The sequence below is a fragment of the Sebastes fasciatus genome, chromosome 6, assembly GCF_043250625.1.
Source record: "Sebastes fasciatus isolate fSebFas1 chromosome 6, fSebFas1.pri, whole genome shotgun sequence".
NCBI lineage: Eukaryota > Metazoa > Chordata > Actinopteri > Perciformes > Sebastidae > Sebastes > Sebastes fasciatus.
Window position 1 is genome coordinate 8,559,579 of NC_133800.1, and position 21,008 is coordinate 8,580,586.

At 42.3% G+C, this 21,008-nt stretch overlaps 1 protein-coding gene across 3 annotated transcripts in view; it reads right to left on the reverse strand.

Moving 5' to 3' along the window:
- Positions 1 to 21,008, reverse strand: part of nr6a1a (nuclear receptor subfamily 6, group A, member 1a) — a 98,958-nt gene that overhangs the window by 6,261 nt on the left and 71,689 nt on the right. For 2 of the 3 annotated variants that reach the window (XM_074637477.1, XM_074637478.1), the window contains exons 4-10: positions 5,921 to 6,151; positions 4,566 to 4,621; positions 3,775 to 3,935; positions 2,353 to 2,583; positions 1,908 to 2,162; positions 716 to 837; positions 459 to 611 (exon numbers count right to left, since the gene is read on the reverse strand). In XM_074637477.1, the coding sequence (XP_074493578.1) occupies positions 459 to 611; positions 716 to 837; positions 1,908 to 2,162; positions 2,353 to 2,583; positions 3,775 to 3,935; positions 4,566 to 4,621; positions 5,921 to 6,151 (1,209 nt within the window). Of the gene's footprint in view, positions 1 to 458; positions 612 to 715; positions 838 to 1,907; positions 2,163 to 2,352; positions 2,584 to 3,774; positions 3,936 to 4,565; positions 4,622 to 5,920; positions 6,152 to 19,939; positions 20,134 to 21,008 lie in introns of those variants that run through there. The other variant, XM_074637479.1, reaches the window with a different exon arrangement.

Genomic DNA, 21,008 nt, shown 5'->3' on the forward strand with positions numbered 1-21,008 from the left:
ACAGCAGCCACACGCAAGCGTGCATGTGTCCCACCCGGTACATTTATACGCTTAAAAAGTTACAAAAAGTCCCTTTAATGTTTTAGTGAGTGTGCCCTTTAAAGCGGTAAACTCAGAGTGGCGAGTATGACTCAAGCCTCCAGGGAAGAGCGTCAGGCTTTGGAGACAATTTTTGGCAGTGGCCAAACGGTGGAATTACAACTTCCGGGTCCGTCACATGATGCCATTGGGCCGGAAAAGACTTTCGTCATTGGCCATTGGCCGACTGTTGGAGCCATATAGACGCCATTTTTTTGGCGATGACAAAGTAGGAGAAGAGGAATGACATTAAGAACCACAGCATTCTTACTGGTAGTTGAAACAAGAGCACATTTCTAAAGTTACCAGCACCTACAGGCAGCAGTGTTCATTACACCATACCTAATACCATTGCACTATGCAGTACTTAGAGGCCTTACCTGCGATGCAGCGGATCTCCGGGAGACACATCATGATCTCGGGGAAGCGTTTGGGCTGGTGCGGGTACTTATATTCAGTGTAGTCCTGACACACATACCAGTAGCGCTTGTTCAGCTGCTCCAGCTGGGAGGTGTTGGAAAGCCCTCTGATATCTGCAGAGATACAGATGAAAAGGAGAGAGAGAGAGTCATGCGGGGAATACTGGAAGGGGTTAAGAAAAGCTTCAAGTCAGTAATAGCAGAGGTCGCGTTCTTACCTTGGTTGAGGAAGTTGATGGCTTTCATGCAGGCATACTCCTCATTACTGACTTTCAACTGGTGGAACTTGCGAAACAGATATATCAACCTCTCCATCACCTCCATACCGTCCTCGCTGAAGCTGAGGAAATCAGACACGGACTTGTCAATTATGCTGGAACAATGTAGTGGTGAATATTATATATATATATATATATATATATATATATATATATATATATATATATATATATATATATATATATATATATATATATATATATATATATATATATATATATATATATATATATATATATATATATATATATATATATTAGTATAATAAATAATGTCTCCAGAGGGGTATGGGTTTGTACCGTTTGAAGCTATTCTCCAAACAAAACAGAAGATGATAAAGACTGCGTTTTATTAGGTTTACTGTCCAACATGTTCACATTAAAATCCACTGTCAAAAAATATAAAAATCCCTCAAGCCCCATTATCTTAAGCTTCAATGCTTCAATGAGCAAAGGCAAAAATTAGGGAGGGAATACGTCAGATCTACTGAAAGCGCTTAAACGTCTTGCTAATCCCACAGCTTTCTGAAGGAGTTCGAAAGATTCAACAAAGTTTAATTCCGCTCATCAAAGCTCAATTCCCTGTCTTTCTGGCTCTCACAGTTCCACAAAAGTTTAGCGCCGTCACTGTAAATCAGATATTCACTCCTAAGCCGCAGGCAAATTGAGCGAAGTGAAGCGGAACATGCACCGTATATTAGTAGAATGTGTGTCATGAGGTCAGATGATTCCAGTCTGATTTACACAGATCCAGACCCCCGCACATCCTTTCCTAACGACATGCGTGTATTTCACATGCCAGACGGTGCTAGCCACAGCTGAGTCCTGAGGAGTCCTCCCGTTCACGCACCACTTCACTGGCCCTCATCCAACAACAACGCTTTCCCCTGTTATAAGGAAAACTATCAAACTCTTGGAGATACTGAGCTCACAGAGTGGAACGTCTCGCCCCTTCTAGACGATTGTTGTTACAGTGGGGGAACATTTAATTGATGATATCCACCTTTCTTCTGAGTGAAATATTGAATTGGCATCATTGGGCAAAAATCCTATAATGACCTTTCAGCATATTGGAATTCAAGTGTTCTGAGAGATAACTAGACTCTTCCCTCTCCGAGTCCTCGCCACTCACCCCTGCAGCTCATCGTCAGACGGCGTGTACTTGGCGGTGACGTCGGCCAGGTCTCCGAAGATCTGGGCGCTGTAGATGGTGAGGCAGGAGAGCAGGATGAGCTCCTGCCAGGTAGAGCTCAGCAGGCAGGTGTAGTCCTCGATGGAGAGCTCGCAGAAGAACGGCAGCTTCTTGATCCAGGAGATCTGGCGGAAGAGCAGCTCGTCTGCCAGGCGACACAGCAGGGCAAACAGCTCCACCTGGGTCACTTTGTACCTGGGACACACACAAACGGAGTTAAGGGTGAGAAGCGATAACATGACTCGTCAATCACTAGTCACATGATGAAAGGACAACCTAAAGCTTCCCATCAGCATATACTGTATTTACTGGGGAGGTACACCGCCCATGTTATATCAACAGCATGAGTTAGGGTATGTAGTATCTGGTGTACATATTGACTCACCCGTCCTCTATAAGCATAGGGGTTGCCAGTGGGGCCAGGTCTTCAGCAGCCACCAGCTGCAGCACCAGCGGGTGGGACTGTGGGTAGAGGCTGCGGGGCTGTGGGGCCAGCAGGCCAGACTGGGCGGCGTAGCTGAACAGGTGAGGCAGGAGCTGGTAGTGTGTGGACATGGAGGTGTTGATGTACTGGTCCCTGAGGGCCGCTGTGTAGCCGTTCATTTCCACAGAGCGACTGGAAGCACACGGAAGGGTCAAAGGTTACATACAGTCAGCCATATGGAGGATTTGCGATTTTTAATTAACCTCTTAAAAACTAGCAAACCTAAAGAATCCATTGGTACCAACCATGTCATACTAGCTTGTCGTGAAGGAGGCTAAATAACGCTCCAAACTTATGCTCAATTTTGGCGAGGAAAAACTGGCATTGTCATTTTCAAAGGGGTCCCTTGACCTCTGACCTCAAGATATGTGAATGTAAATGGGTTCTATGGGTACCCACGAGTCTCCCCTTTACAGACATGCCCACTTTATGATAATCACATGCAGTTTGGGGCAAGTCATAGTCAAGTCAGCACACTGACACACTGACAGCTGTTGTTGCCTGTTGGGCTGCAGTTTGCCATGTTATGATATGAGCATATTGTTTTATGATGAATGCAGTACCTGTGAGGGTTTCTGGACAATATTTGTCATCGATTTGTGTTGTTAATTGATTTCCAATAATAAATATATACATACGTTTTCATAAAGCAGCATATTTGCCCACTCCCATGTTGATAAGAGTATGAAGTAGTATTAGTAATTTCCCTCTGCTTCCAGTGTTTGTGCTGAGCTCGGCTAAACACGTCCTAGACCTACTATATCTCTGTACAGGACATGCAGACTGTTCCTTTTAAACCTTCTAACCCTTAACCTTTCGGTGGAGCTCTGTTATCTTTACCATGAAAAATCTTTGCAATTTTTTTCAAGACACTTGTAGACAAAACTTTGCAGTTCATTTTGTACCTGCAGTGCATACCAAAGCCTTTACTGCACGCTGTTATTGTTGCTCAGATTCCATTTGATAAAACAAGTATTCCTCTGAATAGCTATCAGGCTGTGTGGCTGCGGTGATAATGAGACTAAAATAAATACGGCCGTGCGAGTAGCTAGACAATATTTGTCCTTGATGAGTGCAGATAGACAATGCGCTCGTCTCCAACAGCAAGACCAGCAAGATAGTGCGGTGAGTTCCTTTGTGTTCGCTATCATCACTGAGTCTGAGGAGCTGCATATTCAGGCATTCTTCAGGCTGATGAATACCTTAACTAAAGTCTGGGTGAGATGGGAACGAGGTGTTAGACTGTCAGGGCCAGCTCATTATCTCAATGGAGGGGCGAGTGCCTGGCGCTACGCGGCTGAGTGGATGAGATGAACGACTCACTTGGATGACAGAGTGGAGGCGGGTGACGGCTGGTTGCCCTCCGAGGCTCCGTTGCTCGGAGAGCTGTGGTCGCTGTCGCCGTTGTTGCCCCAGGTGTGCTCCGGGGCGTCCTCCTTGAACTCCTGCCCAGACATGATCCGCTCTATCTCCTCCTCTGTGATCTAAAACACACACACGAAAAGAGAGGTTGGGCTTTTTTGAAGCTTACAGCACGTCGTCATGTGTCTCAGTTCAATTGATTAGCATTGACTAGTGCCGCACTGCTTTTCACTAATATGTTGAGGAGCAAGGACGCAATCACACAGTGATACAGGGAGGCTAGAGAAAGAAAGAAAGAAAGAAAGAAAAGGAGGCATACAGGTATGTGTCTGTGTGTGTGTGTATTTGATTGGCTTATACACACACACCTAAAATAATAGAATCCTTGCCGGTCCGTGAAGGGAGAAAAACACAGACAAAAGCCATTTTGAAAGGCATTAGCATGCCAGAAAATGTGGTGTCTTGTATCTGTGGCTGGGGTCAATTCACTTTCATTTTCTATCAATTCAGCACACATACTGACACAGCAATTCATTCCCTATTAATGACAGAGAGGTCCTCCCTTTCATTAGGGCTTAGAAATAAAGCCGTCTTTTAATGGAAGCGGACGTTTCTGAATGCATTCACGTGGAGCGAGCTAACTCCGGGACTGAGCCGCGAGAATATGTATAAAGTGACTCCAAGCAGGCAGAGGGTCAGCGAGTGTCACGAAAACAACATTTCTGGTATTCAGCATGAAGTCAGTGATTTACCTGCACAGGCCCGATGCTTTTGTTCCTCCCTCCTGGCATGCCATCCTCCCTGATTGCTACATGGTAAAAAAAAAAAAAAGAAAGAACAAGAATTTAAATCTACATGTGGTCCATGAACACATCATGATCCAGGTTTAGTATCAGAGCTCTACCTAGTGGCTGAAACAAACCACAGTGCTTTGCTTCACATCATTTATTTTTCTGTCCGGTTGAAACATAACTTTTTATTGTTTTTGTTGGCAGGCAGAGATGTTTCCTGGGAATGGTTTGTTAAAAGCTGGGAGTTAAAGTAAATCTGTTTCACGTGTCAAGCCAACCTTGCTTTTATCACAGTATTTGGAGAATAAATCATATAAAATGAGGCCATCAGGCTGAAGGGGCACTGATGGGTCATTTACGATCATCGTCCACTAGGAGGCAGCGTTGTACTAATTCAACCTGACTGAGCCAGTCTAGTTCTCATTGAAGCAAGTTAGGCCAAAGAGAAGCCCACGGTTAGGGTGCAGGTTGCTTCCTTCCAGGAAGTTAGTATCAGATAAATCACTCTTGGCATGTGACATGTAGTTTTTATAACTGAAAATATTTAGTGATTTAGTTTAGTTGTTACTGAACAGAATGATAAATGATCAAAAGTCTGATGACTTATTAATAGTTTTTCAAAAATATGCTCTACCAAGAAATGTCCATTAATTGTAAATGTGGTATTGCATAACATTTTTTGTTGTAGATATTGCCATTAGATACAAAGTCTTCTGCTTATAAACTGTTGTCAGTTTGATAAATCTAATGTTTTTTTTAATTTTATCGTAATGAGTATGATTTTTTGGGGCTTTTTAAAAAGATGTTTACAATGTAAACAGGGTCGTTTATCAGATAATACTGGGTGAAACTGATTCAAAGACAGTTTTGAACATTGACAGAGCTGTGATTACTGGAGGCAATGACACCAAAAGAGTGGATCTAGATTGAAGTGTATAAGGAAAACAAGCCAGCGATGGTTTGTGGGAAACTGCAAAAAAATTTGATCCATCACCCCAAAAAAACAGTCTGATCTGGTTCTTTAAAGACTGGACTGCATATTATATTATTTTTTTTTATGACTATTAGTTTTTTCTTCAATTTAGTCATCTTTAAAACATGTTTATGTTATATGGAAATGCTTTATTTCTCGAGTTTTACTCTCTGAACATAAACAATTTCACTTTAATGAAAAAAAAATGTTATATAGATTGTTAAAAATGTACTTTTACTTAAAATGGACATTTCATAATCAAAAAACATGTTGTTTTTTTCTGGGTGGACCCATTTAAGGGTCCACATGAAAACTGTCCCCTGTGATGTTGTCCACACTTTACCTTTGCGGTTCATCCCCATCTGCAGACACTTGAGCAGGCGGCAGTACTGGCAGCGGTTGCGCTGCTTGCGCGACATCTCGCAGTTCTTGTCGCGGCTGCAGCGGTACACGCGCTTGTTGCAGATGCTGCGCTTGAAGAAGCCCTTGCAGCCCTCGCAGGAGATGATGCCATAGTGCAGGCCTGTGGCGCGATCTCCACAGATAAGGCAAGTACGCTGGTCAGCTGGATCATCTGTGGCGGGACAGAAAAAAAAATGGAAAAAAAGGGAGAGAAGCATTTAGAACCATTTCCACCTACTTCTTTACACTAATTCATCCACAGCGTGCAAAAAAAAAAAAAAAGTGGGTGCAAAAACCTCGCTGGAGGCACAAGTTTTTAATTGAGATCATGGGGGCGGTTGGGGCTTAAGCACTAGCCAGGCTAATCCAAAGGATTCTTAAGCCCTAACTCTCATTTTGTGAAAGTGGAGGTGTAACAGGCAGCAGGACAGGCAGCGGAGACGTCTTATGTATGTTTTATTCAGCAGCTCCGATGAGAGGAGGCAGCGAGCTAAAACGACACAACCGATTTGTTTACAGTGTCTCCTTTCTCTTCTTCTAACAACAGCAGTATCACATGAAGAGGCCTCTTCCTCGGAGGTAAACCTCTGAGACCTATTGCTCTGTCTAAAATGTTGTACTCCATCAAACAATTCAGCATGTTTAAACATCAATCCATCTATCCAGCACGCCTAATATCCTTTAAAAAGCGTCAATCTTGCAACTTGTTCTTAAAAATTGGTGGCAAATTTTCCAATCAAGTGCCTTAAAAATCCACCAGGACCAGTCCACACCAACCTCTCTTGACCTGGATGTTCCTCTCAATCATTAGCCTTCACCTTCTGTTTCCTAAAAGAGCACACACTTTTTGCTGATCACCCCAAAAACTGTGAAAAAGCTGGTAGGACAGGAATAAATGAGGGCCGTAATTTGGAACACATGTGAGAGGATATTTAGGGGGCTCGAGGTAGGAGGAAGTGGGGGGGTCTCACGCCGAGGGAATCATGTGGTACGCGATGTTCCCAACAAAGTACATTAAAAATAGTAGTCGAAATTACACTTGATGTGATGTGGGTTTTACGAGGCTGGCTGGCAGTTTGCTGACCACGAAAGAATGAGACGTTAAGACAGCGGGAAAGAGAAGAAAAGAAACGGGCTGAAGACTTAGAAACTGATTCGAAATGACGTCCGGATGTATGGGAGACCGTACGTATGTGACAGGACGGGGAGAGGATCAAAGAGAGATGGGCCCTACTGAGGACCTTCCTCGTGAAGCTTCTTTACTAATCATGAAGGTGCTCTCAAACTGTTAAGACAGCAAACTGAGAAAGCTGTTGAAAATCTTCTCTTAATCCCCCATCTACCTCCAGGCTACATAATGCACATAATCAAACTCACTGAGGAAGCTGAGAATTAAGTCAGAGCACATATTCTCTGCTTACCACAGTCTTAAGCTTTATAACACTAGCACACACACACACACACACACACAAAGCCCTCCACACTGAGACCCCAACCCCCCCTGCTAACAGCCGCAGAGAGCAGATGGGTTGGACTCCATGATTACAGAGAATAGCCTCGCTGTGCAAAGCCTGGCTGCAGCAGGAATGTGGCCTGCTGCTGATCTGTGTCCTGGCTTGACTGGGATCAATCCAGGAACAGATAGAGGTTGGACTGATACAACATGCTGATGTGCAGTCAGTGGTGGTCTCTTCTTTTACAGGTTCTTCCACCCTGATAAAGATAGGGCTGTCGCCGTGAAGGGATTTCCCCTGCAGTGATAATGATCGGCTCAACAGCGCGATATGCGGGATTATTGCAATTTTATTTTAATTTTTTTTTGCAAATTACTTAACTTATCCCGATTTTAGTGTTATACAAATAAGCTTTATTGAGGCACAGTGGGTTTTTTTTCAGCTGAGACACTTTGGTTGCGTCTGGTTGCTATGATACGGAATATCGGCAGAAGTAAAAAATGTCAGCACAAGGTAGAGTAGACTCTGGATGAAGGGAAGGCTGAAACACGTATAGGGAGAAATGATGACCCGCCGGTCTATGTGATTTCATTTCTCCTCAATTGTTATTGTTCAGCACTCCTTCATGTAGGCTACCTACATGAAGGATGTGACGGTTGGTCGTTGTGGTATTTGTCCCGCCCCTTCCTCCACTGTGATTGGACGGCTGGGTGAAAACTGACACTGATGAGTGCAGAGTTTGACCCAAAGTTGAACATTTGTTCAACTCACGGCGACTAGAAAAAAAACACCAAACACACAGCGCTCGGCGCAGAGTACCTCGTCACACTGCTGCCGTGGCGCTCCCATTGCAATGAATACAAAAAAAGGCTCGTCAATAGCACGGTATTGCAATATTGCGACAGCCCTCGATGGAAGAGATATCATTTGTAATGTTGGTTGCATGAAATAGGAATTTTAAAAGAATGAATAGCTCAATATAACTGCTTTACAAAATATCGGCCAGCAACAGCCATCCCAGTAAAAACTAAGTGTTTTTCTATTCATAATATGAGCGAGCAAGATTTATTTTTCATTTCTGTCGGTCGATGGAGAACTATACATCTGGATTTGCGGTGCCTCCTCCCTCGCCATAACTGTCACAGGATGGCTGGGATGAGATTTGTGTGGCAGGGAACGTTGAATGGGCAATATCAAAATAATGAAACATGGAACCGAAGCTACTAATCAATACACCACCAACAATGAGAAGGTTCTTGAGGTAGATGTGAGACATGACTGCTACAAATTCTGCTATTTTAGTTCATTTCTGAAAGTTTTTTTTTATTTTTCTTTGTGTTAACTAGCCATTTAGCCTAATATTGGAATAAAAAAACAATATCTTTAGTTGTGCTGCATCAATTCCGAAAATGTTTTTTTTATTTATTTTTTTAAACATGCTTTCTGAAGGATTCTACCTCAGCCCGGACTGCCACAAGACATTGCAAGATACATCTGAAAGGTCATGAGATGATTCACCGGATAGAATTACTGGATTATTTTGCCTCATTAGGCCTTTAAAACCATTTTTTTGGTTGAACTGGTCACAACAACTGTGCACATATCTGATGACAAGGGGGGGCTCAAGTAGACGTGGCTGAAGGCCCTGACACACCAAGCTGACGGTTGGCCATCAAACAGTTTGGGGCCATCGGTGAGCTCTAGTCTGTCCGTGTCGGAGGTTTTCCGGCCGATTCAGCATGCTGACTCAGCGGCGGAGCTCGTCGGTGAGAGAAATCACTCCGATTGGCTGCTCAGCTTAAATGAATTGGAGCACGAGAAGAGAAACGGAAGTGAGGAAAGCAAGCCAACGAGTAAGGTCAAGAAGAAAAACATAGAAGGCTCTCCTCATGTTTCATCTACATCTCATCTGATCATACCAATACACAGATATTGTCACAACAACATGGCCGTCTGGAATGAAGCTGAGTGAGAGTGGTGTGAAAATGGTGGACTCCTCATTCTCTCCAACAGTCCCTTTTCATTTTCAACATTACCCCCTTTGTTACTTCAGAAGAGCAAGCTAACTTTTCGTTGCATAGTCGCTACAATTATTTAACATTTGAGGTCTTGATACTTCTCGAGTACACTCACAGCCCAGCTTTTTGTTTTGGGTTTTGATCAGGAGATAAAAGCCTCCTGCAGGACCACTGGTTGTTGGTGGATGTAAAGAGCTATAATGACAGCAGCATGTGTGCTTTCATAAAGAGAATGACGGAGACATGACAGGTCTGTGGCTGCCGTCCAGCAGGTTTACGCGACCTGCTGAGCCTTGGAGATTAACCTGGACATCTGATTAATGTAAGACTCTTGTGTAATGCAACTAACTGCACCACACACCGGCGGGACCTTTACCCTCCTATGGGATTCTGTGATTGGGAAGTCAATAACAGAGGCAGACAAGCAGGTTTTGCTGCCTGGCTCAATGAGTAAAGCAAGGCACTGACTGTACGGAGGGGTTTCAATCCCCGCCCTACTAACTGACCCCAATCACTTAGTGGAAGCCATGGTCACACTACAGGACTGCACTGGTCAGATATCGTCACACACTGCTATCATTCAAAAGCATCTTCCCATTGGTCCAGATTGTGGAGGGATTCAGACCAAAGCCTTCAGGAAGGGCGCCGGGCTTTGAAGAACATTTTCGTAGTGGCCGAACGGTGAATTACGACTTCCGTGTCCGTCACGTCATGCCATTGGGCCCAAAAATACTTTTCCCCATAGACTAACATTGGGAAAGAGTCGTCTGTAACTCGGCGGATCATTTTTTTTTAGGTATATCAACTTCCCAGTATGAACACTTGGAACAGTCCTTATTTAAATCATTATGTCCTAAAAGATGTAAAATGCACTAATAGCCGAATCCAGAGTTATTTCCCTTCCTCCGTTCATGTGAATGAGGAGGCATGGTTAAACAAAATGCTACTGGGCCCAACGGATGCGGAAGATCGCCGGATGATCCAGGTATTTTATAACTCGGCAGTCGCGCCATTTTGGCGTCATGCGCTACTGAGCAACATTCATAGGAATGAACGGGAGCCCGCCTCGAAAGCTGCATCCAGTTCTCTTTATACATCCGTGATTTAGACATGCTGCTTTTGTATCACATCATCTGCTCCAAATAAAGTTACATATTACTGTTGATTATTATTATTATAACACAGTACTATAGTTTAATTAAAAATAAGTTAAAGCTTCAATGAAGGCACTGTACGTTTGGGAGCATGTTGGCTTGATTGTTGAGCTGCTACTAACCACTATTTTGATGATCTATATTGATCTGTTGAACATGCTTTCAATCAATGGATTTATCATTAATCCAAACAATGTTTGAATACAATAACAAATGACTGTTTCAGTTTTCACAGAGCGCAAAATTTGGCATTTTTTCTTTGACAAAATACTGACAGACGCTTGAGCCTATCACAGTCAGGTAGACTTCCCGTTTCATTTGGATGCAGATGGCCGCCCACCGACAGCCTGGTTCTACCCAAGGTTTCTTCCTGTTAAATGGGAGTTTTTTTTCTTGCCACTATGTTGTACCAAGTTCATGCTCATGGAGGATCTCTTTTTGGGTCTCTAAATTATAGAGTACGGTCTAGACCTGCTCTATTTGAAAAGCGTCAAGTGATATCTGTTATGATTTGAGGCTATATAAAAGATAAATTGAATTGAAAACAATGGCTGACGTAACAGATCCTACATCCATGTTTTGTACCATCTATGATCATGTTAAAGAGTGTGACTCTTGAGCCTATTGAAGGGTGTTGCACGGTTTACCTCAGGGGACACGACTATAAGAAACCTGATATTGTGACTGTTGTCAATGGTTTGACCCGGTCACCCATCACTGATTAAATGGCACAAACGTTGTGACAATAAACAGGCCAAAGTTATATCATCGTTTATATTCAAATGAGCAGGATTAGGTTTTTTTTGTGTTTGTATATAATTTAAAGGGCCAGCTCCCTCAGAGGCATGTGACTGAGCTGAGAGCTAAGCCTCCCAGAGAGGGGGCGGTGGGGGGGTGGGTTCTATAGCAGGCTGCAGGTTTCATGTACTAAAGGTAATTAGAAGGAGGTGGGGTGTACATGGCATAAAGCCTCTCCTAGATAATGAATGGTGAATCGAGGACTTCTAAAGCCCAGAGACAGATTACCATTTAAATGGTGTGAGGTTTAAATTTGCTGCCTGCAGGGCCAGCCACACTGTACAGAGACAATGGGGCGTCACACAGTGAGCCCATCCTGGGATTAGAATTTAACTATTTTGGTGATTAACTCTACACAGCACAGGGGTTAAGGCGACTCGGGGAGGAAGCCCCATCAGTCAGAGAAATATCCGGGCTGCTGTTGACTTATTTTTTTTTTTTAAGAGCGCAAAGCGTGACCTAAACTAAGCGCTTTACAGAGATGATTAACACGGTTCCATCATTTAAAAAAGTCAGAATATAGGATTTAATTAGGGCCACAACTAATGGTTATTTTCATTATCGATTCAGCTGCGGATTATCTTCTTGTGTAAGATCTAAAAAAATAAATAAATATAAAGTGAAATTTCCTAAAAACCTTATTTTGTCCAACCAACAGTCCAAAACCTAAATATTTTTATTCAAACAAAGCGCATAAGACAGAGCAGCACGTCCTCACATTTGAGAAGAAAGTGAAACAGGAAATGTTTGGCATTTTTGCTTGAAACATTACTCATAATAATATAATCAGAGTATGAATAATGATAAAATAATCACAATGTTTGCTGATTAATGGAGTAATTGTTTCTGCTCTATAAGTTATACAGTACCTAAATCAAAAGAATTAACTTCATGAAGATCACAAGTAATGCTTGGATTTGCATTTAAGGATTCAGAGTCCTATAAAAAATAATTTATCTCCAGATTTTAAAGTCTTGAGCTCCTTTGTGGGTTTATTTCCTACATTTTAAGGTTTAAAGAAATCGTTAAAACTCAGTGGATTATCTCAAATATGCATCTTCTCAAATTTAAAACGAGGTTGCTTTTCTTTAAACACTGTTGGACATACTGTATGTCATTTAGAATCGTACTTTCAATGAAAAATCAGCGATGATTGTGAGGGATTTTTGGAGCATGATGGAGAACTTTCTACTTTCTAAAAATCATTTTAACCCTTTAAAGCGGGTGGCCCTCCAAATAATGAAACAAACTGACTATTTTAGCGATTCATTTGGACTTATCACACTGTTGGACTGCCAGACGGTAGGCAGACGAGCAGGGTTTCCTTTTTGAACCAAGAGAACCAATCTCATCAAAAGGTGAGAGTGTAATCTGTTGATACAGTTTACTGCAGCATGTTGTCAAAGTTCTACACTGTCTCATGGGAAGAACGATGGATGGGAAATGGGTCAATTGAATGCATTTTGTCACAAATAAATAGGCAGTTACAAAATAGGTATATTACTAAAGAAGGTGGTAAAGTCCTCTGTATTCATTTACAAGAGTCTTCTGCTCTGAATGAACTTCAGGATTGGTAACACAGAGCACAAGTGGGAGTCGAGGGGCATTTCGGCACAGATTCAGCTTAAGTCTCAATAAAGAGATTTTCAGCTGCTAAGCTTCAGAGCGACACCTCCATGGAGCCGCCGGAAAGGAAACCAACTTCTCACCATCCTCCGGTCCTCGCACAGCAAAAAGTGCACTTTCAGCTAAAAAAGAAACCCTGCTTTTACTGTATAGTGTTCACTTCTACATGTTACTGTAAGTAGAGCTTATAGCACGAGGTCATATGAAGGACCCCTGGCATCATAAAACATGAGGAAGATCAAATAAATGACACCTCCTCCTCAGCCAGCCATTTGTCGGCCCATGTGCTCATTCAGGGAACACATTAAAACCATATATTTCACTGGCCACCCTATGTGAAACGCCTGACTTCCTTCATTGAGGCAAAAACACAATGGCTAATAGTTGCCTTCACTCGGGCTTATTTGCCAAATCTATCACCCTGTCTTTCAAGTGCATGGCCACCATATAATCAGGCCGATTCACACCTTCACACACTTGATCTCAGATTGTCACGTCCCATGTCTCCTCCTCCTCCTGCCTGTAGATGACAATTAAATATTCATGGCATTTACTCAAGGATTTCACTTGGTAAAGGTTCCGTCTGCAGCGTGTTTGACCCGGAGTCTGTGGCAGTCTGGCAACACAGCTAACATGTAACCCAACTCTTCAGACAAAGCCGTCTGAATTCAATGTAGTGACAGAGCTACGAAAGATTGATACAGAAAAGAAAATTCCAAAATAAAAGCATATGATAAAAGTAGGACTTAAGTGAGAGCCAAAATGTAATATTGACATTTGGTGCATTTTTAAAATGGTCAGTTCGGCCTAATTACTAATTGTCTCACTTATCCCTATAGTGGTAGGTTTGGAGATATCTGTCCGAGATTTCTGCCTCCGCACCGATGCAGTGGAAGAGGATAGAATTTAATTTGTGTTGTCAAATAATTTAAAAAAAATGACACCCAACAGAAAGAGTTTTCCCCAGAAACAATGTACCAGAACACCCTGTAAACCATAGTTCCACTGAAAACTGCTCACAACAGGGTCTGTGGATTATCTAACTGGGGCATTGTTTTAGGACACATAGCTGTTGTAGTCTTTAAATGTATTTGAGCATCATAAATTAAATTCACTTCATCTCTGTTGTAGATATGTTAGAGGCAGACATCTGAAAACCTGGACAAATAAAGAAAAACTAGACGTATGGCTGGATACAACTTTATAAATAAGGAATTTGGGGGTGAACTGACCCTTTAGAACCAACTGCAGCGACTTGGGTGCAATGCTGTGTAAAACAGGCATTTCATGTCATATCTGATCTACTATATGTAAAAAAGAATAATTCATCAGATTCAAGAGGTTACATGGTACTTTGCTAAAGAAAGGTAGAGTCTATGGTTTGTAATCAACTGAAATCAAGGCTGTAGATCATGTGATCATTGCAACTCTATCCATAACAGCCCTGGCAAGTTTAGCCAACATGGAACAGGGACTTACAGTATATCTCAAAATACATTACTTTAGCTGAAAGATGAAGCCAGCAGAGACTTTCAAGGGGAATTCCACCAATTTTACACATGAAGGTCAGTTTACTAGTCGTGAGGAGTACTACTCAGCCAGTTGAAAACAGTTGCATAATGTCTTCTGTGGCTCTGGAGGGGCTGCGTCAATTCTGAGACAAGAATGGCATCTTGCCCGATAATTACCATCAGGCTTATCTCAACTTGTGCTTGGACACGACACATTTTCAAACACATAGCCTGCGTTACAAACTGGGGAGTGGAGTTTGAAAGATGTGGCCAATTACCAGGCAGGGAGGGTCTAACAAAGGATGACCCTAGTTGCATTATGGGAAATTTAGGATCCAGAGTTTTTGGAGCTTCACCCATACTATGCACTAAAAGTCAGGATAATTAAGACTCTGTCTTGCTTCCATTTTTTTTTTTTTTTTTTAAATCTGCTGTCTACTAGAGCTTGCTTATGTGGTCCGACATGCTAGTGAAGTCAGTAAGCATGTAAGGGTTGATTTGCAAAGACTTTTACATTTTTAAAGTTTTTGATTGTTGCTTAATTTAGAGGTTACAGTTAAATGGTCGAAGCCGGAAATTTTTTTTCCCACAATTAAGGACGAATTTTGAATGAGAGTGGATCATTCTGCAATTTTGGAGAGGCTTATTGGGTAAAATAACCTAGAAATGACTGATAAATTAAGAAATATTCAGTTTTCTGAAATTATTGTGGCGACTCCCTCTGAGGTGACGATAAAGAGTTATAAAAGCAGTGCTTCATCTTGAACTCCACCCAGTTTCTCTCTCTCTCTCCCTCTTCAGCTTGGGTGCAGAAACCCCCGATGCTCTGTGTCACCCCTCCACACAAACACACTCACCCCCCTAAGGCCCATTAAAGGCTGCATTGTTTCCCAGGGGTCAGCCTGGGTTTCATTCCAAACTTTTAACGCAAACCAGGAAATGCAAGTCAAGCATTTTAAGCCCCCTGTCGATGGCAAAGACAAACGGCGCTCTTGTTTCCCAACTGCTCCCAATATGCCCCAACAAATGTTCACTGTAAGCCAACGGATCCGAGTGAGATGTGCATCACTTGTCATGTGGAACTATAAGGAATAGTCTTTGCATTTCACACAGAGGAAAAGAGGTTAAATGTAAAGAACAGCATGATTTCTTTTTCTTTTAAATCAGTCGAGTGCTGTCCTATGAGACTTTGTCATGCTCTCCTACGGGAAAGTTTAAACAGCGCCCAGGTTTCACCATCTCTTTAACCCTGTGTGATCATGCTGAGAACAGAGATGTGTCGTGGCCAAATCTCCCTATTGTCCACACCCCGCGCACACAAAGGCCGATGTATAGTGTAAAGCAGCCTTTTGAGAGGCTGACAGAGCAACAAGGCCTGCTGCTGAAGGGCTTCTCTCTTCAGGTTTTGTCTCGGGCTTTCCATCACAATCGTCATCCCCAGCTGAGACAGGGAGCGGGGGTTGGAGGAATCTGCTGTACTTTTCCGCTGCTGGAAGCCTAACCCTCCCTCCTTCTCTCGCAGCCTTTCGTCCCTTTTCCCCCTCCTCATATCTCTTCTTCTCCTTCTATCTAACTTATCTCTCCTACCTGGGGGTGAGGGAGGGGAGGGGAGCACTCCCACCCTCCCCCAGACTATGACTGGTATGTACATGTACACCACACATCTAACGCATTCACAGAGGTTAAAGGCATCTGAAGACCCTCCATGACTCTCAGATCCAGCATTCCTGGCAGCCCACACTGTGATGCTAATCTTTAAAAGTTACGTGCATGGAGTTGCAGATTGGGCTCATCCCAGAGACAATGGCGACCTGTTGACATTGCTGTCTTGATAATATACACCCAGGCTTAGAGGCTAAATCATTAGCATTGAGTAATACCACACCAAAGATAGGCTATATGTGTTAATGTTATGCTAATATGAGCCACATGCGATGCCACTTTGTTGAATTACGTGGGAGTCTGGCTCACTGTCTCAGCTCTGTTTGCATCTGAAAAGATCATTTATATGTTTGTTTTTTAAAATTCCAAATAAGAATTTATGTCTTCATGTGGAGAACTTGGTAAAGAGTATTCTTTTATCCATACAGTTAGACTGATGTGCATGTGAGTTACTCTAATTTTAAAAATATTTTTTATACTAATGTTAATACATCAATCTTCACAACAAATATCTGTTTCTGATACTTTGAGATATTTGTTTTTCTAAAAAAACTTTTAATTTTACAAAAAAAAGCTTAGTTACAGTCTCGAAGATCCCCGTTTCGTTTTTTTGGCGGCACCTATGGTGATAAGTGGTAATTTCAGGTGTGTCGTCCAGTGTCCCGGGAATGTCGCCACAGACACCCGGTACCTTAATACTGGGAATGCAAGGGCTTACATCATGAGCCACAGGCTCAATCACCTCATTCAGTCGTCAATAGTGACTTAACAGACATTTACTTAAATGAAAATCTTTAAGATTACTTTAAAGTTTAAATGTTTAATGATATAGACAATCTGATCAACAAATAAGTAATGAATACAATAAATCTGACCAGACATTCAATGCCAGATTCGGTATTTAACTGTTTTTAATACTCACGATACGGACACATTAAGGTCAGTAACAAAGAAGTATTGAGGTTCAATACCGAGCCCTTATTATTAAACAGGTTAATATCGATTTCTTAAGTGAATCTCAATAAGGTTTTGACCAAAATATTGTTTATTTTCACAACATCTTTTAACATGGTTTGACGTTTTCCCAACAGAAAAAGGTAGAAAAGCTACCGAAAAACAGGAAATTGCCATTAAACTATTATCGTACTTATTGTTTTATGACTGGAGTCAGTTCATTTACAGTACATCTGTAATTTAATATATTTAACGCTAGTATTTTCTGTTATTTACTGTAAATTAGAAAAAAAGTAAATGGAGTTTGGTGCATATCAGATGATCACTCATGAAAGAATGAAACATGCTTAGTAATGCTTGTTCACCTCAATTAATGTTCTCCTTTTAATAAAGTTTGAATGTTACTTTTGTTTATGTTCTGCCATAACAATTCATATAATACATGTTCTTTTTTTCTATTTAACAAAGAAAGAGGAAGAACTGTGGAAATGACGCACAGTTCTAAGCCTGTGCCCTGTTCCTCCTTTCCTTTGAATTGCAAAACATGAAAAACTGCTTAAAAAGACGGCAGAAACTGGTTTAGGCCCTGAGCTTCTTTTCTAATGTTGGGTCAGGCACATGCTGATATGAACCATGTGGTGAGTTTTACAGCCCAGGCTTTGTGATACACACTGGTATAAAAATTCTGTTAATGAATGTTGAGACACCTTCATTAATAGGAGGGGGGTGGGGAGGGGGGGGGGACTTCCCAGAGGCCGCGGAGCCAGCAGGATAAACTCCCACTGATGTTTCCCAGCACCGACCAAAATACTGTAAAATGTCCACCAATTAAAGAAACATGGAGCTTGTTGTGCCTCAGCAGATCATTTGAGGCAGATGTATCTTTCCATAAAATAAATAAGCAAGAAGAAAAAAAAAAAAAACATTTGCAAAGATAAGTTCAAGCCTCTGTGTGTGTGCGTGTGTGCGTGTGTGTGTGTGTGTGTGTGTGCGTGCGTGTGCGTGTGTGTGTGCTGGGGGGAAGGGTGAAGGGTAGTTGAAATAACACACCCTTAAAAGACAAAGATCTGCAACATGACGTGTGTGGTGTTTGGTTTGACAAGGCTTCGGCCGAGGGGAGATGGATACGTTTCAGTGAAATTAGGAAAAAAAGTAGTGTGTGTGCGCAGCTCAAATGAGCAGCCTCTGTCATTGGCTATTTATAGGCGAGCATTACAGAGTCACAGGAGTCCCTGACCTCCCCCACTGTTACTATTGATCTTCACACAGCTTCTGTCCCCTGCACCTACATCCACATAAACAACCTCCCATGCTCCCTTTCTCTCTCTCTGTCTACCTCTTGTGCTTTGTTTCCACAATTCCCTCTGAATTAATACACCCCTTTGCCAAAACACAGAAACGGTAGCAAAACAGAAAGGGTTTTCCTGCAGAATGAAGGTGATGTATAGTGAGTTATAGCAGCAGAAGTGTTGGAGTTAACCCTCCCTTAGCTGGAGCACAACCAACATGGCTGCTGGCTGAGGGATTAACATGAGGGGGAGGGGACGAATACAGTAACATGGTTCCTCCACATGCTACACTGAAGTCCTTGAAGGAAAAAAGCCAATGAAGGACACACTACCAGAAATTCTATCATTGTCTTTAAACTCCCCCGAGCGGCGATGTTTGTGTCGAGGATTAGCAAATTATGACGAAAAATGATTCGAGTGAACTGTCCAATCGATGTGAGTGAGATAAGCGGTTATCAGAGGACGTGAAAGCAGTGATGAGCAAGTCCAGCACACTTTGCTTTGCCATGTGGACTATATATCCTAAGAGTGAGAAGGGATCACATTCCAAATTCCTGCAATACAAGGGGAGGAAAAAAAAGGGGGTGGGTGGTTTTTGGTGGGTGCCTGGGGTGATGGGATGTAGTGTGAAAACTGCCAAAGGAAGGTTATTTTATTCTAGTACTTAAGATAATTCACGTAAAACAGCCAAATTGAAGCGACAAAAGAACCCGTGAGCTGAAAGCGATTTGGGGAGAGCGTCGTCAACTAGGTTCAAGGAAAGATCGCCCGCTGAACAGGTTGGTTCGTGGTTCAAAACAGCATGAAAGTACAAAAAAGCAAGAAAGAAGCAAAGAAAGAAACTAGCAATATGTGAAAGCACTCCGAGTTCTTGGGGGCTAGCGATCCTCCATTGTATTAACACTGTACAAAACCCACAAGCACATACCAAAGATCAATACATATGGAGGCACTCTGTGCAAATCCCTACCGCGCAGAGATACGTCACAACACACACATAAACAAAGCACTTGAAGGCGGCGTTGCTGTGAAAAGCCGGAGCATCCCTCAGCTCATTAGCCTGGCCTGACAATCATTAACAACTTCCAGCATAAAGGGGCTAATCCTATCAAAGGTAGCACACATCTAGAAGCAATGGAGCATTTGGTTTACTCAAACTGCAGGGAGCAGCATGTACTGGAACTAAATGGCCATTCAATAGTTTACATTTATTAATTTAATAGTAATTCCAAAGTCAATATCATTCTAAAATATCATATTGGCTGGATATGAAGCTATGTTTGAAGGATTAGTAACATACTAATCTCTCACATATCAAATGAACAGAAACTCCTCAATCAAACAAAAAAGGTATACAAAAGAAACTATTAAGTTACCAGTGAAACACAAACAACTCTCTTCTCCCATTCATACATATGCTAATTAAGGTGAGTTTCAGCACCGCCTATTAAAAAAAAAAAGAAGAAAAAAGCCATCTCTGCTGGCCTTCCTTACCTTCCCATGTATCCATTTCATGCTTCTCCCAGTCCACCTGGACCCCATTCAAGCACGGACTTGGCTAAGAAAAACCACTGGGCCTGGTCGCCTCATGACTCGCTTTTCTTTCTCTGCTTCCCTCTCTCTTTCTCTCTCTGTTCTCTCTCTCTCCCCCAGCGACCTCTTTCCTCTACAGCCTGCCCCTCTCTGACCACAGCCAGAGCCGAGCAACACCACTGGTCACTTTACTGCCTCGGTCACATGACCGCAGAGTTCAAGCCCCGGGGTCACGGCTTGGCTTGAGGTCCAATGACAGCCAGGGGTTATCTGAGTGGAACTGATAGTCCTATTTTTCGCTGCCGTTCAACAATACTACTCCCCTCCCAAATTAGCCTCCCCCTCCCCTCAACCATGCCTCTGGCACTTCTGAGGAGGACCAAAGTGCATGTCCAAGCATAAACACAGGTTCAAGCTGACAAAACACACAGACATTAGCAAATTGAAGGACTTAGTGAAGAAGGGTAAAGTTTCACAGCTTGTTTGGTTACAAACGGAGCAGAGTGGAAAGCTAAAAGGAGCTGAGGGGCCAATAAAGATGGAGAAGAGAAACACTGAGGTGGATCCTCTTCCTCCTTTGGTCCCACACATCCCTCCATACGGGACTAACACTGCATTAAAAATACAAAAGTTGGAAGTCAGATATTCCCAGCTAAACATGCGTGTGCTCTCCAACATGGCCGCCCACAATCTTTTCATTCCCCAACAGAAAATACTGTTCTCCATCAGCTAATGTTAAGGTCAAGGATAATTTGTATTAAGTGTATGTGCAAATTTACATTGTAAATTTCTTTTTTATGCACTTCTTTTGATCTGTTAACCACATTGATGTTACATGGATTTAGGGTCATGCAATGCTAGTAACCACATGTAAAGGATAAAGGGTAAGGTATAGTTTTAGCGTACTTATTTTCATAATAGTGTCATTTAGTGATTATTTTAATTCATTCATTCATTAACTGGGAATACTGGTGGCGGAGTGGTCTAAATGGCATACTATATAACTGCAATGTCCCTAGTTTGATTCTGT